Below are 21502 nucleotides of genomic sequence, written 5' to 3'. Positions count from 1 at the left end.
ATTAGTCACTGAAGGACTGGCTATAAATCTAGATGTTGCAAATTTGTGGTGCGGTAAGACATATTTGGTCCTTCAGAGTTTTGACAAATACCAAATTACCTCCATTTCATGGAGTTAAAAAGAAATCTATCCCATGCAATCAAACATGGTTCTCATTTGATGTGTGAAGTGGGATAACAGATTAGTTGTCTATAAATTAGTAACAACAGATTTACACTTCTAAGGCTGTGCGGTGTCTGCATCCCAAAAAATTTCAGATCAATTACAGTGTAATGTATGTGAAACACAAGCCTATTTCAGGAAGCTAAATTCACCATTCAAGGCAATGCTGAATATTTACCTAGTCTCACTAATACTTTTCCCCTAACTATTAACAATCCCACTTAAACAGCACACTGAACAAGAAAAAATTTCCAAGTAATAAGTAATATTCTTGAATGTTAAGCTGCCGTATTTCACCAAATACATTACAGACATCACCACCACCACCCCACCTCTCAACCAAAACAAAAAACACCCACAGATATTTAAATCCAGATCATAACATTGCCATTCTGAAGCTTTATTTAAGCAAGAAGCATGACTTTGGAATTCTCCCTACAAATCAGAAATGTCAGTATTAACAAAAAAAAAAAATCCAAAAAATCCTCTTTGCTATCTTCCTATATATGAAAAGTAAACTGTGCACTCATCCATCCCTCATACTTCAGCATTTATAATTCCAAATGCTAACTTGTACCTTTCACTGCGAGTGCTCAACAACATATCATAGAACCACAGAATCATGCAACAGTTTAGGCTGGAAGGGACCTTAAACACCATCCAGGTCCAATCCCCAATGCCATGGGCAGGGACACCTCCCACTAGACCAGGTCATTCAAAGCCCCATCCAGCCTGGCCTTGAACAATTCCGGGGATGGGGACTCCACAGCTTCTCTGGGCAACATCTTCCTGTGTCTCACCGCCCTCATAGTGAAAAACTTCTTCCTGATATCTAATCTAAATCTACCCTCTTCCAGTTTAAAGCCGCTACCCTTCATCCTATCACTACATGCCCTTGTAAAAAGTCCCTCTCCAGCTTTCTTGTAGGCCCCCTTTAGATACTGGAAGGCTGCTATAAGGTCTCCTCGGAGCCTTCTCTTCTCCAGGCTGAACAACCCCAGCTCTCTCAGCCTGTCTTTGTAGAAGAGGTGCTCCAGCCCTCTGATCATCTTTGTGGCCTCCTCTGGACCCACTCCAATAGGTCCATGTCCTTCTTGTGCTGAGGGCTCCAGAGCTGGACACAGTACTCCAGGTGAGGTCTCACAAGAGCAGAGTAGAGGGGCAGAATCACCTCCCTTGACCTGCTGGCCACACTTCTTTTGATGCAGCCCAGGATACAGCTGGCTTTCCGGACTGCAAGCGCGCATTGCTGGCTCGCATTGAGCTTCTCATTAACCAACGTCCTCCTGTCCTTCTCCTCAGGGCAGCTCTCAATCCATTCTCTGTCCAGCCTGTATTTGTGCTTGGGATTGCCCTGACCCAGGTGCAGGACCTTGCACCACAGATATATCATATCTGTTTTTCAGGAAGAGGAGTTAACGCTTTTTTTTCTTTTTCTTTTTTCTCCCCCTGAAGAATTATGCACTTGTGCCAGAATATTGCTACACTTGAAAAAGTTCAATGATTACACAAATAGAGCAAATCCCCTTATTACAGTCTTGTCCATTGCCCACAAAAGTCTGACGAAAGCAGAGAAGCCAGAAACATCTCTTTTCATGTAATTCTTACCAGCACTATTAATTGCACGGACTTTTCAAGGGAATGATAACTGCAATATTTAAGTGTTTTTCCAGAAACAATGAAAACCAAAAGACTGGGTTTGGAGGTGGACGTCGGGGGGTGCAATGGGTGGAATCAAAGTCTTCTGATGAAGCCTAGATACGTCAACAACAGTGAAAACTTCTGAGAAATTTATTTTCAACACAAGTAAAATCAGAAAAGATGTTCACAACAGGTACTAAAAACCCTCCCCTGGATTTTTGCAGTCACTAACCATGCCATCAAATCAATCATTGATTGATTAGGAGACGAGACAGTGACTCAGACAAAATAACGCAGAACTGTTCTCCACTTTGCTTCTCCAGCAGGAGCTATTAAATAAATTGTCCAGACCACTGCAAAGTCAAAAACATGACTATCTCTTGGCAAGTATTTATTTAGTATGTAAGGCCAAATAAAGGAGTCTCATCATGCTATATAGACTGTCAAGTAATATCACGAAAGGCTGTAACACAGCAGAAGTTTATTCCTCAAATGCCTACCTCAAGTCTAAAAAAAAAAGAATTATTTGCATAGTAGTTTCTTCCTGTCCTCATTATGATTTTAGAGCACCACATCCAGACAAGTCACGCTACTTCATATACCCTGAAGCAGCTAAGAAAAATACAGCTTTTATATATTTTCTCCTTTGTTGGCATTAGGTACTCTTTCACCCATACAGTATGTTTTCATTAGGTAATGTCCCTCTGTAACAAAAAAATAAAAAAGTGGAATTGTATCACAAAAAGCCATGGCACCACTATGAAACGTGGAAGCCATGTGTAGTCTACAATAGAAATAGCGTCTTACAAAACTGTCAATTCAAGTCACTAGACATATAGAGACGAAAGCAATTAGTTGCATGGACTTAATGATTAAAAACAATATAAAAAAATCTCTAATTTTCCAAGTACAATACAAACATTAGTCAGTTCTCACACACGACTGTCAAGCAAACTATCTAAAACTTACGAAGGCTTGCACATACCAGGTGGAAAATTGCTTGGTTTTTCTTACATAAAAATAATGTCTTACCCTCATCTTTCATACAAACTGGAGGCTTTCCAAACTTTGACACCACATTCAATGGTGCTATCCTGTCAACAAAATGTTTTCTGCATAGTTAATCAAAGCACATGTTTCCTTTCTTGGCAAAACAGAATTACCCAGAGTTCTGAATAATTCATTCCTCACTTTGGGGAGGAAGAAGGGGAGGGACGGTGTGTTGTGTGTGGATTTTCAGGAAAGGCTATCACTTACGAAAAAAACCAAAACACAACCCAATAAAACACCTAAGCGGGCAGTAATAACTCTGAGCCATGTGAATTCTGGAAATTCAGCATGTTAAGGATAGATCTGCTTAAAATTCTCTAGCTACTAACACAAAATCTCCTCTGAACTATATAAGAAAAGATGTACTACAGATCACCACAATCAACACAGTTGCTTGAAAATGTTTAATTTTTACACTGCTATCTTACGGCTTTCTGGGAGGCACCAGCAGTTTTCGAGTAAAGTACCATAGGCTTCCAATCTATTTACAAATCAGATGGGTGAAAATTAAAAGGTTCCTAGGTGGAGTTTCAACATTAAAAGAAAACACACCCAAAGCCCCAAACACAGAACCCAACAAATTCAAGGTCTTTTATTAACTGCTAGCTGCCTGTAACTCAGCAACCCTGTCAGGATTATCAAAATAATTCCTTCTTGGGATTCTAGTTCCATTAAAAGGTTAAGATTTTAGGGTTTAACAATCCTAACACAAGGGGAGGGGGGAAAACTACAATGAGAGCCTGTCAGAAAGCAGATTAGTAGCATCAGATACATCCTACAGAAATTTAGGGTTCATATACACCAGGGGACGAGCCATGGCAGAAATGCAAGATGCCAAATGAAACTATGCTCCCTGGTTGACTTTGCCAAAACATTTTTCAGTGTGCTATTTAAATGTTTTAGTTACATTTAAAATCACTAGCTCTGCATACTGTGCTATTTAATTACGAATTAAGAATCTCAAGAACATGGCACAAATTTATTCAGCTAACATCAAAGCAATGCTTTGCTTATAACTGTAACTGTTTTAACTGTGATTTACAATATCACTTACCTAGTGTAATATAAAAATATCTTCACTTTATTAACTTCAATTCAGTAACAATTTGGATTATACATACAAGTAATGCACACATTTTTTACTCATTCATCTGATGGAATAAATCGACAAATTGATAGTTTAAAAATTAAAAGAAAACTATTTTTCCACATAATACTGGTCTTGTGTATAACGTATTATTCTGGTAAGTTACAGCGTACAGTCCACAGCTCTTTGTTTGTTTGGTTGTTGTTGTTTTGTGGGTTTTTTTTGTTTTTTGTTTTTTAATTACTTTATCTCATGATAAGAACTCTTAAATCCACTTACAAGAGATTGGGCAGTATCTTATTGCAAAGTTATTGGTATAGCATATTTACACTAATACAGTATATAAAACATCCTTCTTTCTGTATACAAATACATCCAAGATTCAAACTCAAAGACTTCAGATGTTCCCAGCAGTCTGTATCTGATTAGCCTACACCACAACAAAATTAAGTTCATCTTATTTTCAATTACACCTGCTCATTTTTAAACAGATTTCTACATTTTTTCATAATTTACACTTTGAGTAAAACAAAAATTGTAAACAAAGTTTATAGTTGTTCTGTAAAGAATCACTTTTATTTGTTCTGTAAAATACCACATCAAGCTTGTGTTACCACTTTCTTGCATCAACTTTGGTGGCTTTCCTGAAGCATTACTACTCCTTGTGTTCCAATGGCCTTGACTGATTGATAGTTTTATAAACTGATTGTAAATATATTAAAAACAGCTTAAAAAAGAGATTTCATTTAAGATTTGAGAGAGTGGAGAAAATGAAGTGGAGATCATAATTTTGGAAAACAAGTGTCCGATACTGAATTTAGAAGATACATCTAACACAATGATTCTGTAACCTCTATAACAATTTCTCCATCATATTTCATTTTACCATCAGTTAGGTCCTCTAATATCCCTTTCTCTCTTAGGCTGAGAGCAAAGAATTCCTTTGTTTTATATTTTTTTTCACAGCAATTAACACAGTAGTTAACATGCAAGAGCTGAACCACGATACTGACTAGTGAATTTAAACCTGATTTCAAGACATTTCATTTATTCCTGCGTTTCTGGCTAGAAAATGTGATACTCAGTTTCATGTTCAGATAGTTTTCCATATGAAAATACAACATACAAGAAGTTTCATATTTACTATATTTTTCAAAAAATGGAAAGTTGCTTTTAAATAAAATAAGGAAAGGCTTAGCTTCTGCATGCATGCCTCAAACCCACATGCAACAACAGAATAATATTTATATAGCCAATACATGCCATATACAACAGATCTAAAGTCAAGTCAGCACAGACTGGAAAACCTTCAATTGTTTGAACTGTGTAAAGGGTACACAATAAAGCTGTCTCTGTGACTGCTGATGTTTGCCTACATCCAGTCCTGCCTGCTGCCAATAACAGCCATACTTTGATGTAACCAGCTCTGCTATCAAGAGATCGAACAATTGCTCAGATCACAGAGAAAGTTCATTAACAATTACCACGTTTGTTACATTTCAGACATGCCTACTACCTGAACCACTCTCTCCTTTAGGAAGTATTCTGATTCACAGCTAACTCCCAAAAGATAAGTCTTGCCAACATAAACATTATTTGACTGTATAGGCTTTGCAGACCTACGTGTTCTGCTGCACAACCACAAAACCTCCTAGAAAAAACAGAAAATAATAAGAAGTGATACATCATGATTTAAGCATTAATAACTGTTATGAAAGAGGGAGAAAAAACCCTGCAGTCATTTCAGCCTTTTCCACCAATTTAGAAAGAAATGAAGTTATAAATTCCTTTGAGAAAATGGTTGTATAATACTGCCATAGTAGCTGCCAGACACCACTCTTCGGTGGATTTCGTCTACCTCAGCTCTACACTCAACATGATAAAACATTTTATTTATACAAGTCATTACTGATACACTTTAGAAACTCTGGGGAAGAATGCTGAAACAATAAAAAAATATAAAAAGAACTCGATAAGGAGTACTATTCATACAAAATTATTTTTAAAACAGTCAAATATAAAAGGATACATCCAGGAACTAGGTACTACTCATACCAGCAAAACAGAAACTGGTACCCCAAAGAGCTAGAAGTCTTGAGAAGGACTGGTGAGGTCTGACAAAAAAGGCAATAGAGTATGAAGTCCTCAGATGATGTCAAGGGAAACAAGACTAATTTGATTTGTGGATTTGCAAGAATTGGGTTTTGTATGTTTGTGATGTGGGTGAGAAGAATATCATACCTGGCCTGGGCTGCACATTTTCCTGCGAAACTGGAGATAGTGCAGAAGACAGCCAAAAAATTAAAACAGTTACGACTTTCAAGCTAAACAAATCAATCAACTTAAGTTTTATCAAAAAGAAGACCTAAAGATAATTTGTTTATGGCAAATAAATATCTCCTTAGGGTTGGTGATGGGGAAAGTAGAAAAAATGTAACTTGAACAAACATCTGAAAACTGAAGCAAGGAAAACTCAAACCAAAGAAAATGGAAGAAAAATGTGGTCAGACCCGGAATAATAATAAAAAAAATAATCCAGTCAGATAGGAAGCAAAGGAAGCACGGCACTTGATGTCATGGTTGATGATGCAGTATATTCTTTCAAAGACCATTTTATTTTGCACAATTTTGAACGTACTGAATTTCATGCATATGAGCCCTTATCAGTTTAATATTCTGGCAAGCTGGTACAAGAATATCTAAGTTAAACAAAGAAGCATTTTTTCCACCACTATCTAGTAAAATTGTCCGCTATTTCTCTCCCTCAGCAACACTCTCAGTGACTACAGCAGTATTTATTTCCATTAAAAAAAAGTTAACTAGCGCCTAACGTAAAAATTCAGTATCACTTTAACACTCAGAATGTGAAGAGCCCCTCACTGCCCCCCACTAGCTTTATACACCTTTAGATGCTGTACCTGAGGGTCTGGACTAAACTGACAAACCTAACTAACAGAGGCAAAACCGAAGCTGAAAAAGCACAGGCTAAAAAATTGGGCATATTTTCTAAAGCAGGGAGACAATACCTTTTTTTATTTTCTTCAACTGGAGGAAAGAGACTACAGAACCTTTGGCACATTGTGGAAGATAGCTGTAAGCTCTTGATTTGAGTCACCATCAAAAAGATAACTTGATTTGAGAACACTCCCTGGTCCATCTATCAAACTCAGGCCTACAAGGTCATTAGAGCAGCAGGAATCTCACACAGCTAAAACCTTGCAAACCTCTGAATACCATACTACTTCCTCATAATCTCCCAGAATGAATCCCAGGTAGTGCTTCTGCTGAACTAATTATATGTGCTTTGTGAAACTACCATATACAAGCAAATTACCAACGCACAGCATGCAACTGAGTTGGTACAAGACATTCAACAGCACAGAAAACACTGACAGATCCCTCCTAAAAGTAAAATCATTAAAACCATACTTAAAAACAGTATAGCAATCAAAAGAAAAAAATCACAAAAGTATAAGATGTTTGGAGATCATAAAAGGTACGGTCAGAGTCAGCAGCTTCATATCAGTGATACAATGGAAAATAAAGATTTGGAATTACGAGCCCTTCTTTTAAATTCATTTGCACCTGAAATGCAGCACTTGAAAAGCTAAAACACAAATTCAACCTTGACAGCCCAAAAGAAGTTAGGGAGAGACTCCATGTGTGCGTGCACATGTGCATGAGGAACAAAAAGACAGTCACTTTAATATACAAAGTTTATTGGAATTATTTTTTTTTTACTCACAAATTCAGTGTACTTTTGCAATGAAAGAAAGATGCATGCAGAAAATGCATGCTTGAATTATTTTACTGTGGGTCTCAGCACCTATTCATGTTAAACTCTAGGTAAATGTAACAATTCAAAGGCATTCTTTGATATAAACATGGTTTATTTATTTATTTAAAATATACTGTCCTGTCATTAACTCTATTTGTTACCTAAACTATTATGAAAAATATTAACCACACACACACAGGCAGTCATGTTATATCTAATAGAACAGTTTCCATCTGCAAAGTGATTAAGGATGTATAATACACAACATATGCATAATTTCCAGGACCAATCTGTTTTGCAGGGTTGCATCAGAAAGTAGTAGTTCAAGCTATCTCCAGCTCCTGCTGTGATTTAATTATCAAAACTCTATCTCAACTCAATGAAAGAAGACTTCCAGGTAATGCCTAGTATACCCTTGAAAAAAAAGGTGGCAGTCACTCAATTACAATGTCACTTTCACCACCATTCCAACAGGAACAGTTCTGCAGCCTGATGCTAATTACTTCTGATACCAATTAATTCTGAAAGACCAAAGAGATTAGCATTTCAGTTAAAATGCCACCATTTTGATGATCTCTGAATTATTAAAAACTTTCTTGCATTAAGCTGAATTTTGCTCCTTCATTAGGAAAACCATTACGTATATACTTACCACAGGCTTTACAGGCAACAGCGCAAATCTCTTCTGCAATATACTCTCCAGCTGGAAATTGAAGGTAATCTCCACCTGTCTTCCCAGGAGAATGATAAAGGTACACTTGAAGCAATGGTTCCGTCTGCTTGGGTGCACTGGTATTCCCATGGATGTCACCATTTTGGTGGACAGTAGAAGTTGCTGTACTTTCCATATTTGTCATTGTAAGACAGGCCATTGTTCGTTTGGGTTCTCTTCAGATCATTTGCCTAAAAGAAACGTAAGGAGTACTTCTTGACTAAACTGTATTTGATTTTGCTTGTAATACTCCTATTTAATGATAGTACTGTTCTGACACAGGAGAAACATTACCAGCTGACGATGAGAGAATGGCTTAGAAGGTTTACTAGCAGTTGCATTTCTCCTTGATTTACTACATAGCCCTAGTCTGAAAAGTAACAGATGCTATGAGAGGAAAAACAAAGATATTAATTGGGAGTCTGAACAGAGGATTTATTACTTCTCACTGGATTTTAGACAGTGTCTGCTCACCTCTCCAATTGAAACATGCTAGTTAAATCTGAAAGCCAAAATAATCCCTTTAATGACATTTGTGCAGCTCATCATATCCACAGTTTAAATGCAAAGATTGCACTGAGAATTTACAAGACAAAACAGCTAGCTAGGTCACAAACCGGAACTGATGAAGAGAAGGATAGGAATAGCACCTTTCAGCTAACTTTTAGTCTTAAGCAGACACTTAAAACAAAATGTGATAAATGAGGTGAGACTCTAAGTAAGCAGACTTGTGTTACATCTACTAGTGGGAGGACTTCCAAGACCTCCTCCTTTCAGACCCATCATTTAAGTCTATTCAAAAGGAACTCCAGATAAAAACCCTCTCTGATAAACGTAATCAAAGAAAAGAAGAAACTAATAACTCAATATATAACCACAGTTATATCTGATAGTGCAAAAAAAAAAACCCCAAGCTTAAAAAAACCAGATTAACAGCACATTCCAATAGCCAGGTAAGAATGTCTTTGCTCTTCTGTGAGTCCTTCATAATATTAATCAGTATAATCCGTGCTTATGATAAAAGCTTTGGCCACAGTCTGTAAGGCTTGCTTTTACTAAAAATGATTCCAAGTAGCTGCCACCTGGAATTCTGATAATTTTTGTGGCCTCCTCTGGACTCAGTCTAACCAGTCCATGTCTTCCTTGTGCTGGGGACCCAGAGCTGGATGCATGACTCCAAGTGGGGTCTCACAGGAGCAGAGCAGAGGAGAACTGACCTGCTGGCCACACTTCTTTTTATAGGATACAAATGGCTTTCTGGGCTGAAAGAGTACATTGCCAGCTCCTGTCTTATTTTTCATCTACCAATATCCCCAAGTCCTTCTCTGCGTGGCTGCTCTCAATCCATTCATCTCCCAGTCTGTAGCGACAATGGTGATTGCTCCAAGCCAGATGCAGGACCTTGCACTTAGCCTTGCCGAACTTCATGAGGTTCACATGGGCTCCCTTCTCAAGCCTGTGAAGGTCCCGCTGGATGGCATCCCTTCCCTCAAGTATCTAAGCTGTACTACTGAGCTTGGTGTCATTCCCAAACTCGCTGATGCTGCACTCAATCCCAATCCCACTGTATGTTGTTGATGAAGATACCGAACAGTTAACAAATATATTGAACATGAAAATATTACTGTTTAACTTAAAAATATGTTTATTGTTTTGCATAGGCATATGGGTGTTACATTCTTAAACTGCAATTTTCAACAGCTTCTGTTCGTATTGAGCTATGCTGCTTTATCATAAAAGAGCTGTTTGGAACATAATTTTTTTTTTTTTAATTTTCTGCTCCTAACTACAATTACTGAGGAAATGGTGAGCATTTATGTGGGCTAAAGATGACTCGTGCTACAGAAATAGATTACAACAGTTAAGTCAGCAGAAAAAAAGGCTAAACACCTTAAAGGAGGAAAACATTAACTTCATGAGCTATGTGATAGACAAAAATATTGAATTACACATACTGGAGGATAAAAATATGCTACCATGATAGTAACTCTGGGGCAAAGAAAAAAGAAAAAAAGACACCGTAAGAGAAAAGTGCGTCATTTTATTTCTTAAACTAAGCAACACAGAGCCAGTGTACTGTACCACAGACATAAATCTGAACTTCTAGGTGCAGATGTCACTCACTACAGTTCTTGGGGCCCTGATTTAGGGGGGCAAGTAGACTCCCTGTGCCTCATTCATAGAGCTAGCCACGTTTAAATGAGAACATTTGTGCTTTCAGCTGCAAAGCCAGCACAAAGGTAACAAGTAAGTGTTCAATTAAGGAAAAAAAACACATTTCTCTTAATCCACCAAGGAATTAGTGTTTCATAGAAGAAAACAACCACATCACTAGAAACATAAAATTTAAAACATTTCTCACTACCCCTGTCAACAATATGCAAGATGCAATGTATGTGCCCTACCACTTGTTTATACAAAACTTTCACAGCTTTAATCTCCAGAGGAAGCCTTCTGTAATAACCACAGCAATTTTTCTAAAATATTTTAATATTAACCCTCTGTTGAAGACAAACCTTCACCTGAACTGACAGATCCTTTCATCTTGGTCACTTGGTATTATGTCTATCCAACACTGAATGGAAATAATATTTATAGATCTAACTGAAAACCTGGCCAATTTCAAAAGTGAACTAAACAGACATGCTTGTGCCTAGCTCTTCGTCATAAAGTTTGCGCATTTACAAACACATCTGCCATTTCAAAAACCCCTCATTGTTCCCTCCTTGTTTCTATATTAAAAAACTGCATAAACCCAAGGGAGCATTGCTTATTCATTCCTTAGCATGTGAAATAACCACACAGTGCAGTAAAAAATGCAAAGTAAATACTGTAACAGAATACTCTACTGCACTTTTTTTGTTGCACTCATTTCAAAAGTTCCATGCAACAATTTGAAAAATCTCCAGAGATTTTTTTGTATAATTGTGTGTCACTACTTTAATTTAAATAATTTTCAAGTTTCAAATACGTCTTCTATGTCAAAGCAATGAGCAAACAGGTGAAAGCAAGAAATATCTCCTAAATCAGTTTCTTCACTGAAAAATAGAAAACACATTTTCTTGGCCTTTTTCCTATGCATCCAAGTAAACCCGTTCTATGGACAGAGCTTCATGAAACACATCATCACCACTCACTTGTGGTGTAAAAGAGGTCGTCATTAACAAAAATTGCTTTCACCTCTATTTCTTACCAGACAAATCTCCAATCAGACACATTTGATTTTCCCATCTTTGCTCCATCCAGAGACCATTGCATCAGCATAACAGAAACATTAAACATGGCAAAAAAAATTTAATTGCTGTTCATCCAGGATATTTAAGATATGACCTATATTTCTGACCATTGTCAAAGTTGAGTCATTTGAGACTAAATATACTGGGAGACTTCAATCTACCTGTTTGCAGAACATATTTGAGTATCGTTTTCTGGGATATACAGAACAGATTTGTTATCATATCATACTTCAAAAGAATTTCTGTTGGTGTAAAGAATGTAAATGTTTGTGTAAAGAATTCCAAGAATTCCCATAGCTGTATAAAAGGATTTAATATACCAAGAATGGGACTTCTGTAGGTAAGTTACTCACAGTGTCACAGAAGTATTTTCCAAAAAGCTGCTATATACCAGGTCAACACACATCTGAAAGCGGATGTCTGACACAATCAAGATGCAGTGAAAGTGAAAAATGGCCTGTCCATTTATCCACGTAACAAGAATGTGTAACAAAATCTGGATGGAATATCAGCATCTTGACTTGGAGATCAAAGCTACTAACTATAAAAGATCTGATTCCGGTACTGACGAACCAAGGATTTGATCCAATAGGATTATTTTAATGTTCCTGATCTGGATAATATTACAAATCACAGCTTCTAAAGGATGAGATTGCTCTAACCACAGTCACCAGCATCTACAATGCAACATGTTTACATTATTATATGCAGAATGGATACATACAATTCTCTGTTGCTGTCTGTACCTCCAATGCACCTGAGGATTAATTTTACCAGCCACAGTGGGCTGCCCAAATTCATACGGTTCTTTTTGACTCAACCAGGAAGAAATTAATTAATGACATGGAAACCCACCACTTATGCAAGAAATTTAATTAAAATATGGAGGACATACAAAATCCTCATGATTTAATAATATACAGCATTCACAACCCCATTCAGAACAAGGTTTTTTTCTTCTTATGGCGAATTTGAGCTATGGGCTCTATCAGTTTGGCATAATCTAAACTCTCTTCTTGAAAATAATCCTCACCCACCTTCAGTTTGTGCCTATTTTTCCCCCCCTTTTTTCTCTTTTCTTTGTGGGTTTCTAGGGAAACCTCCAAGGCTCTGATCTTAAGCCATACCACTTCAAACATAGAACTTTTGAAGTTCAAAAATCAGTGCATTCTCTCACTACCAATAAATCCTCAACTGTTAAGTACCTTTTATCTCTTGATAAATCTCTGTATGAAACATGAGATTGATGAAGCCCTTCAAATAAGCCCGTCACAAGTCACCCACTTGTTGCTGGTATCCACAGGAGGTCAGACAAAGCAGGCACATGAGCAGTGGTGGAACATAACGTATCTGCAATAAAACCAAACTCAGTATTAGAAAAGTTAATGGCTGTGAACAATTCATAATGCATCATTATTTAAGAATTCAAGTCTGTGTTTAGGTACAGAGTGATCCACTACTACCTAATTTACCCAAATTCCTGTTGTCTTTGACAAGAACTTTTTAAATTTATGGTTTTTTAGTTACAAAGTTTAAAGCAAAAAAAAAAACATTTTTAAAAACACTTTTTGGTACTGAGACTGCTCTGTAGTTCTAGCAAGAAACTGGTGTATGAAACAGACAGCTGACTTGAAACATAATTACCAATTATATTTTTTTTGCACTTACCATGTTTTTCTTTTCTGTGAATACAGCATCAGTTTAAGAAAACTGTTGATGCCATTACAGGAAGAAAAGAGAAATGAAAAAGGAAAAGTAATTACAAAAGAGACATGGTGTGATCACTTCCTGTAGTAACACTCCCTTTAGCCAGAACAATTAATTCTATTTGAAACAGACATTCATTTCTATTCATGTGGAAGTTAACACCAAGTGCCTTGTAGCAGGAAGGACAAGGGCACACCCACCCTTGCTCTCTTTACACAACACTTCTGCGGTTGCAAGAAACACCATTTGAAAGGACTTAAGCACAACAGCAGCGTCCTGTACGAGTGAAAAAAATTATAAATTCCCTGTTGTGACCCTCCTAACATAGGAAAGGGCCTGACAGAGAAACAAAATGAATTTTAAAACTCAACATGGGAAAAAATAAATGGAAGTTCAAAGGGGATAGAATTCAGAATGGGAGGACTCTGCAAGTTTTATGTTTGGTGACTCTTCAGACAGAAATCTCCCTGGACAGGAGAGAAGAGAAGGAAATAAACAGAAGGAAATAAACAGAATTTCCGCAGCACCATGTGCTGTGTCTACTGAATATATCATAATACCCCAAGAAAAAGGAACCTATCTCAATGAGCAGTAAATTCAGCTTCTCTCCACAGAAGTTAGACTGTTATGGCAATGATTAGCGTTTCTCCCCTTGCAATACTGGCTTTAGAGATAAGCAGTTTTGCCTTGTTTGCACAGCTGTGTATTTTGTATGCACCTCCAGGGATTCTCCTTCAAATGCTGTCTAGCCAGCCAATTAAGATCTGATCCAAAGTCCAGTACGGTCAATGCAAGTTTTCCAGACGTGTATTGAAGTGCCGGAGGGGTAGAAGAGGGGTTGTTTGGGGCAGAGCAGTCTACCACTGACCTACTGAGCACACATTCCATGCACAATGATCTAAGAGGACCAGCTTCAAACAAAGCATGGAACCAACACCTGCTCCTGCAGGTTTCAGATTGAGAGGCATTGCTGGTTATTATTTTTTATGTTAAAAATACTGTTCCATGCTCAGAACTGCCTTGCATTCATCATTCCCAGTCAGACTCTTGAGTTGGAGCAAAACTACATGAATGTTTACCTAACTGCAGTTAATTATATCGTTTTTCCATAAACTCCAGATCAACTGCATAACGTCATTAGCTATATGAGACAGCTGCTGATGAACTGATGGGATAAACCAGGTTAAGATAAGAACTCAAGTCACTTCTACTTGCTGCTTAGCAGAGCCCAGTGGAATAAGGGTTGCAACATTTTGAATAAGCTCAGTGACATTGCAGCTTGCTTTTCAAATGAAAAATTGGGTAAAGCAGCCTAATATCAAGTCTGTCCTTCTTCACATGACAAACAAAAAAATTATTGCTCACTTATGAAGGAGCAGCAGCTCATAGCTCTGGATAAAAAGCAATGAAATTTGAAGATGAAAAATGCCAAGCTGAACAGGCTCATGGTGGTTATAGTAACATATTTCTCTCTCTTTTTTTTTTTTTTTGGAGAGTCAACCACTTTTTTTCTTCTGCACACATTTACAGAGATACCTATTTATAGGATCTGCATCAAGATCCTATAAAACTGTTCAGTTTACATACTTTCAGGCTGAGTAAGACTCATCTGACACAACTTGTTCTTTTAGCAGCAAAGTTGCAAAGAATGTTACCTACATTCCTGGCTGTACGAAATCTGACAGTGCACCATCTTGCCAGCAACCTAGCTCCTCCATTTCCTCTTTACCTCCAATTTTTTTGACTCTACACCAGCCTACGTTTTTGGCAGCTGCAAGGATTTAAATGTCCAATTCCAAAACAAACTTAGAGTCTAAAGAAACTCAGTGAAAGTAAATTAGTCCATCATCTCCAAATTGCTATTATCTGCAAAGAACATAATACAGTTTGTTATGCAGAGGAGGTTCTGCAACCTACAACAGTCACTTCCAAGCAAGTCTTCAGAATTTCTGTACAGTTAGTGTTTATTGTGCCTGTGTCACCAAGTACCTTGAACAGTGAACTTCATGGCAAGAGAGGAGAAAGATCAAAATAGCATTTTCTATTGACAAGTAAGGCCTTGAGGACATAGGTTGTCTCCCAGCAACTCAACATGTGTATTGCCAGTAGACTACGATATCTTGCATAAACTGACAAAAATGTGCACACTTTCCATCTGCTATACACACATCCGTCTTTTAAGGAATCTGAATGAATATTGTAAACATCAATCATGAAAGCCTTCCCAAGTCATGGTAGGTAGGTAGTTAAGAGTGTAGGTAAGAGACTAGAAAAGCCTCACAAAAAATGCTAAAAGGTCTTCTGTTAGTAAGCAGTAATAGGAGAACATCAGGAAGTTCTAAAAATTATTATGTATCTTTTTATAAGACCTCCAAAATATTTATCTTTTTTTACCTCTAAAGCTAAGATTAGACTAAGAAGAAAAGCCAGTCAGTCTCCCACTTGTAATTGTTTTGGTTAGCTTTCTTGGTTTACCTTTAATATGTATACTTGCTATTTAATTATACTCTTCACAGTTCAGTGAAGTTGTGTCTTCACGTACAAATGGAGCACAACTAAACTTTCCCGTAACAAGCACCCAGCATGGTCTGTTAATGCTGTGAGAACTTTAATCTTAAAAAGATAACAGTATTCATATTCTGCATCTAACATGCAGTATTCCTTGCGTATCTGGTCCGATTTGCTTTGTGCATGCAGGTCTGTTTCAGTGGTTTTTTTTTAAACACAAAAGTATACTGAATTCAAGGAACGAAATGCATATACTACTTTGACAGGCAATAAAGTATTGTATTTTTAAAACATCAGCAGGTGCAGAAATGCCACTGCTCCGTAATGGACCGACAAGAGATTCTGAAGTCTTCATTCAGTCAGAACACACTACATCAGCTTCTATTTCACAAAAGTTCACTGCAACAGATTCACAACTTTCCAACACATATTCAAAAGAACACATTCTTCTGACTAACTTTATCAAAGTACTCAACAATACCTTTAGAAATACTAAGCAATCTGGAAAATCTGAGAACTTTTCCATTGCTTAGGCAACGGATGCCAAGTTTACACATACAGTTAATCTGTGCTTTAAATGCATCATCTTCTGCATTAAGAAAACTCTGATCTTTTCCCAGTTCTTACTTTAAAAATAACTTTCACAAAAATATAAAATATTGTCTAAAAACATGTTTTAAGATTTTTTTGTAGAGAAAAAGTATGTCTTTAATTTTCACCGTCTTCCTCTAATATGCTCGGCCTAATGGGAGATCTAAAAGTTGCCCTGACACAAGGTAAAGCCACTGACACAAGAAAACAACTACTCATACAAGAAACAACTGAAAAAAGTTAAGTGACTCCCAAGGAATTTTCCTGTTTTATCAACTGTACATTAATTCACAGAAGGATTTTTAATATATCAAAATTTGAATGCACACGGTAACAAGCAGATACATAAGGAAGATGACAGATTAACATATCAATGACAAAACATATGCTAAAACAAGTGGAGAAGCAAAGATAACATTTGCTTACAGTTTTCACTTGGCAAACCACTGCCTGGATCAGCAATTCAGCAAGAAGCCATGAACTTTTGCACAAGGAAAGAGTAATGATCCTGGCCTGATCTGCTTGTATGACACACAGGGACTAAGTGGATAGAAGCTGTTAGCATGAGGATTTTAATCTTTTCATTCTGATTAGGAATAAAAAAAAAAAATAAATCGTGATTTTTAAGTTCTTCACAACAGAATGAGGCCCTTGCTCTAACTTACCCTAGGAAGAAAGCTACCTGGGGATGCTGTCAGAAAAGCAGAATGAACAATACATCTTAGAAGCCTCAGCACCACAGTAACCTGACAAGTAGGTAAGTTACCAGAAGAGCAATCAAATTAAAGACCTGCCCACAAGCAACACCTCTGCTTTGGCCCATCAGAACTTTGGCAAAAGTTGGTCCATATCTGCTAAACATTTCAATTTCACCATGCTGATAAGTTTCAGCAAAAGACTATTTCATCAGAAAATTTCCAAGCAATTCAAATTGTTGCCCAATTGTTTTGGCAAAGATTACCTCCTGAGACAGTGGCATCTGAGGATCCTTAGTCCATTCGGAGACACCACTATCTGCACAGCTTTATATGCACAGAGGATAAAGGAAGAGTAACCACAGTAGGTCAGAAAGACCTTTTGCATGAAGTATGTGAAAAGTGCCACTAGTCTCCCATGATTCCCTTACACATATCTCTCAAATTCTTCTGAAGTGAAGCAATAAAAAAAAAAGACAACAGCAAAATTAGGCCTAAGTGATATTTTCACAAGTATGCCACATCACACTGGGCTGTGTTTCATAAACTGTACTGAAAACTGAATTCTGTTTAATACCTCAGATCATGCAGTACTGGTTAATTAGTAGAGCATAGGTCTTCCTTAACCGATTCTTTGATTTCTTTCAAAAAGACATAAAAAAAAGGAACTGCCAATGCTCCTGTGTGCACAGAGCAAGTTAACTTAAAGTAAAAAGTGTTTCTGAAGATTGCTCATTACTAGTCTCATTTTGCCTGATGGCTTTTGGTTACAATTAATGGAGAACCACTATCCTACACTGAAGAATCAAATCACTAGTTTCTATGTAAAAGCAATTACCAGTGAATTACCAAGAAATTAGAAGACAATTTTAAAAGGTTAAAAAAAAAAAATCACATTTCAAAGTGAAAAAAAAAATTGTGACTCACCACTGAAACAGAAAAAAGTGTTCTTCTATTAAAAGGCATCTTTGTTGAAAACACCATCTAGGGGAAAAACCCTTCAACAACCTCTATATAATACATATGATAGTTATAGCTATATTCAGAAGTTAAAATAAACATCGAAAGTGCAAACAAAAGCAAAAAGGACAACAGCAACAGTAGCAAAGTTGCTTGTCAAACTGCTTGACTTTCTTGAACATTGAGATGGAGATAGTGGGGAGGTGATGCTGGAAGACACTTTTGAAGAAAGCAAGCTATCCTCTCCCAAATGCAATGCCCAGTGTCATAATTGAAGAGGGATTTGTCAAAATATGAACCAACAGTTGTTGCTACAGTACTGTGTGGACAAAGAATAGCATCAACAGTTGCAAAACAGATGCCAGTTTAGCAGATGCTGTCAAGAACCACATAGGCTACACTAAGCTTTCAGAAGTCGCACACATTTCATGTTGCAGTCTGAGAGCGCTGAAGAGTGGCACAGCAGACACAGGCCGTATCACAATGGAAAAGGTCTCAAAACTGTTGCACTTCTCTCAGCCTCCAAAGACCTGTCCTTTTCCTGTGGTAGGCAGGGATTTCTCAGGTAAATGTCTGCTCTCAACAGCTTAATTGTGGTAGAAAGAGAAGAGCCAGGACCCACCACTTGCTGTAGTCTGGTACTTCTGAAGGGCATCAGACCTTTGACAAAGTTCTTTATCCTCTCCAACTATAGGAGTGCTCTGGATCTCCGAGTCTATAAAGGTATCTTCTAGGCAAATAATAATACAATAGTTTCATCAAGCGGAGTTATATCCTGGTAGGAAATACAAGGTTCTCTTCCTTCACAGAAGACAAAAGGGTTTCTCACAGCAAACATTTCTGTGAGGAAAACCAGTCATAACTCTTTCCAGTTGCTGGCAATTGGCTATTAGAATAAATTGCCCAGCTTGCAGTTGCTTGGGGAGGTCTTTCCAAGACTTGGATTTTAAAAAATTAAAACTTTTGGACTGTCCTTCTGAATTCTGTCTTCTCCCTTTTCTTGCCCTCTTATCTCACTTCCCCAGTCAGGCAACTTCCCTCCTCAGAGGTTAGTAAAACTACTGCCTCTACAGTAACTGTCATATGTGTTTACACTGTTTGCAGAAACTCACGAGGGCTGAAGAGCTCGAATTTTCTTCCTGTGAACCAAGAGCAGAAGATTATGTGGCAGGGGGGAAGGGCAGTGACACCACTAGTCTCCTGTAGGCAAGTGGGAGGTACACAGAAAGAGGAAGAGCAAAAGGAGAGACAAAAACTGTCAAAACAACATTTAAAAATCTTCTTTCCCCTCTGTGGGTTAAGCCACTTATTTTTATTTTGGTGATTATTCTCTTCCAAAACAGCTTAAATTTAGCTGCATCAAAAGAAAGAGGGAAAAAATTAATTAAGTACAGAAAGAACCCAATTACTGGCCAAGTATCAGAACAAGATCAGAACAAGAAAAATCTCTTACTCAAAACTCAAAGACAGATTAAGGAAATTTGCAGTCACCTTATGTACACTGACAAATAACTGCACAGAACGGTATTGCTATGCCTTTCTTGCTATATTGTTCTAGATGAAAAGGTGTCTGGTTTCAACAACTAGAATATCATGACTGAGTCTACTCTTTTCTGTCAAATTTCTAAATCTCTACCTTTAGAGATCAGAAGTACACTTTCACACTTTACCATACTAGGTAAAGTAAAGTACCATGGAGAATATTATCACAATCCCAGCCACCATTTCTGCCTACAAAAAGAGAAACCAAAAAGACATCCACTATGTTCTTCACAATACTATAAGATGTCCCCCCTGCTGCTCCCCCTGTGTGGGTTCTTTGGTTTCTTTCCTCTTCCAGTTTTTGAGACCTCACAAAAACAAAGGGTAAAGTGTTCTTGGACAAGAACATTACATAATATGCTACATGATAAAACACGCATGACCTTATTTCCTGTAACATTTTTCAGTGAAAAACGTGGGGGAGGGAAAGACTTGCAAATCTGAGAGAGTAATCAAAAATGTGAAAACATCTGGATGAATGAAGTTATCCCCTTACTTCTATCCCAGCTTTTAGACTATCTGAAGAGATTCTGAAAACATGTGGTTCAACAAATTAGCCCTTTGCAGAAATAACTGTCAGCATGTAAACAGAATAACATTTAAGTCAGAGTGAATCAGCAATCTGTACCGAACAGCCAAGAGCAACAGATGCCAACGTCTCCTTTAGACTCTCCAGAATGACTCTCTTCATCTTCAGCCTACCCTGCTTTTTCAACTTCCATTTAGAAATTGTATATCAATAGGCCAGACCTGATGCAAATTTCATGTATGAATTTCCTCCTCAACGTGCAGGGTGTTTCTAGGGGATTTTGGTGTTGGTTCCTCGCACCTCCTTTGGAAAAATGCTTAAAGTTTTGTAAAAGAAACAAAGCTAGCTCTTTACAATGACATATCAATTACGAAAACCCGGAACACTAATATGATTTATAAGTGTTTACTTTTGAATTACCTTTCTTTGTATTAAATGCAGTATCATACAAGGCAATCTATATGTCCTGCATTTTTATTTAAGTTTTCTTTGGTACTGCAGGAGCAGCTAAAATCCTAGGCAAGATTAGAGACTACTGCTGTAAACCAGCTAATAAAAAAATCTTCCTTAACCCAAAACCAAAACCCACAACACCTCCCTCCTCGCGCCCCAACTTAGATCCTATACAGATTCAACAAGGCTGCAAGTGAGCATTGTGCATGAACTGAATCACATTTATAAATCCTTACAGAATCAGGATTACAGAATGCAATACAACATAACACAAAAGAGAGCCTCTGAAACAACCAAGCAACAATCTTGTGAGACAGTGCCACAGAAATGTTTGAAATCAAATGATTCTGCAAATGAAAGTTTAATTAAATACTAGTACTCCAAAAACCGAAACTATATAAATGCATTCGCAAGCCTGTCAAATAATGATTTAGAGTTCAATAACTGTATATATATATGTATATATCAATAAATGTTGCAGTTTCTGTTATTCTTTGACAGAAGGGTTGAAGTATTTAAAAAAAAAAGAATACATTCTTTTTTTAAACCCTATTTTAATGCTTCATATTGTTGAATAATTTATGATAGCAATGTTGACATTTTATCTTTATAATTCAGGAAAATGTACTTACTTGATAGTTTACTTGATGCTTCCTTGATCATCAATGGCCTGAGAGCTCTCTACTTGTTCCCTATCTGAAACACCAGCCAGCTTTTGCAAAGATACAGCACTACATGCTTTGCCAAGATCACGTTATCTCTATAAACACAGATTGTCAGAAAAAAATGGAAGCCAAAAAACACAGGGCTCGGAAAGTAAACAAAAGTTCGTCATAAAGTGTACCATTAGT

The 21502-nt window shown here is 37.3% G+C and overlaps 1 protein-coding gene across 3 annotated transcripts in view; it reads right to left on the bottom strand.

Annotated features, from left to right (window-relative positions):
• The window catches only part of JAK2 (Janus kinase 2), a 99142-nt gene that overhangs the window by 44579 nt on the left and 33061 nt on the right, over window positions 1-21502 (bottom strand). For all 3 annotated transcript variants that reach the window (XM_074570822.1, XM_074570821.1, XM_074570823.1), the window contains exons 3-4: window positions 12872-13016; window positions 8371-8621 (exon numbers count right to left, since the gene is read on the bottom strand). In XM_074570822.1, the coding sequence (XP_074426923.1) occupies window positions 8371-8590 (220 nt within the window). In that variant the 5' untranslated portion in view covers window positions 8591-8621; window positions 12872-13016. The remainder of the gene's footprint in view (window positions 1-8370; window positions 8622-12871; window positions 13017-21502) is intronic.

The sequence above is a fragment of the Larus michahellis genome, chromosome Z, assembly GCF_964199755.1.
Source record: "Larus michahellis chromosome Z, bLarMic1.1, whole genome shotgun sequence".
In the NCBI taxonomy this organism is placed as follows: domain Eukaryota; kingdom Metazoa; phylum Chordata; class Aves; order Charadriiformes; family Laridae; genus Larus; species Larus michahellis.
Note: the sequence above shows the minus strand (reverse complement) of the source record. Positions and strands in the feature narration are given on the sequence as shown.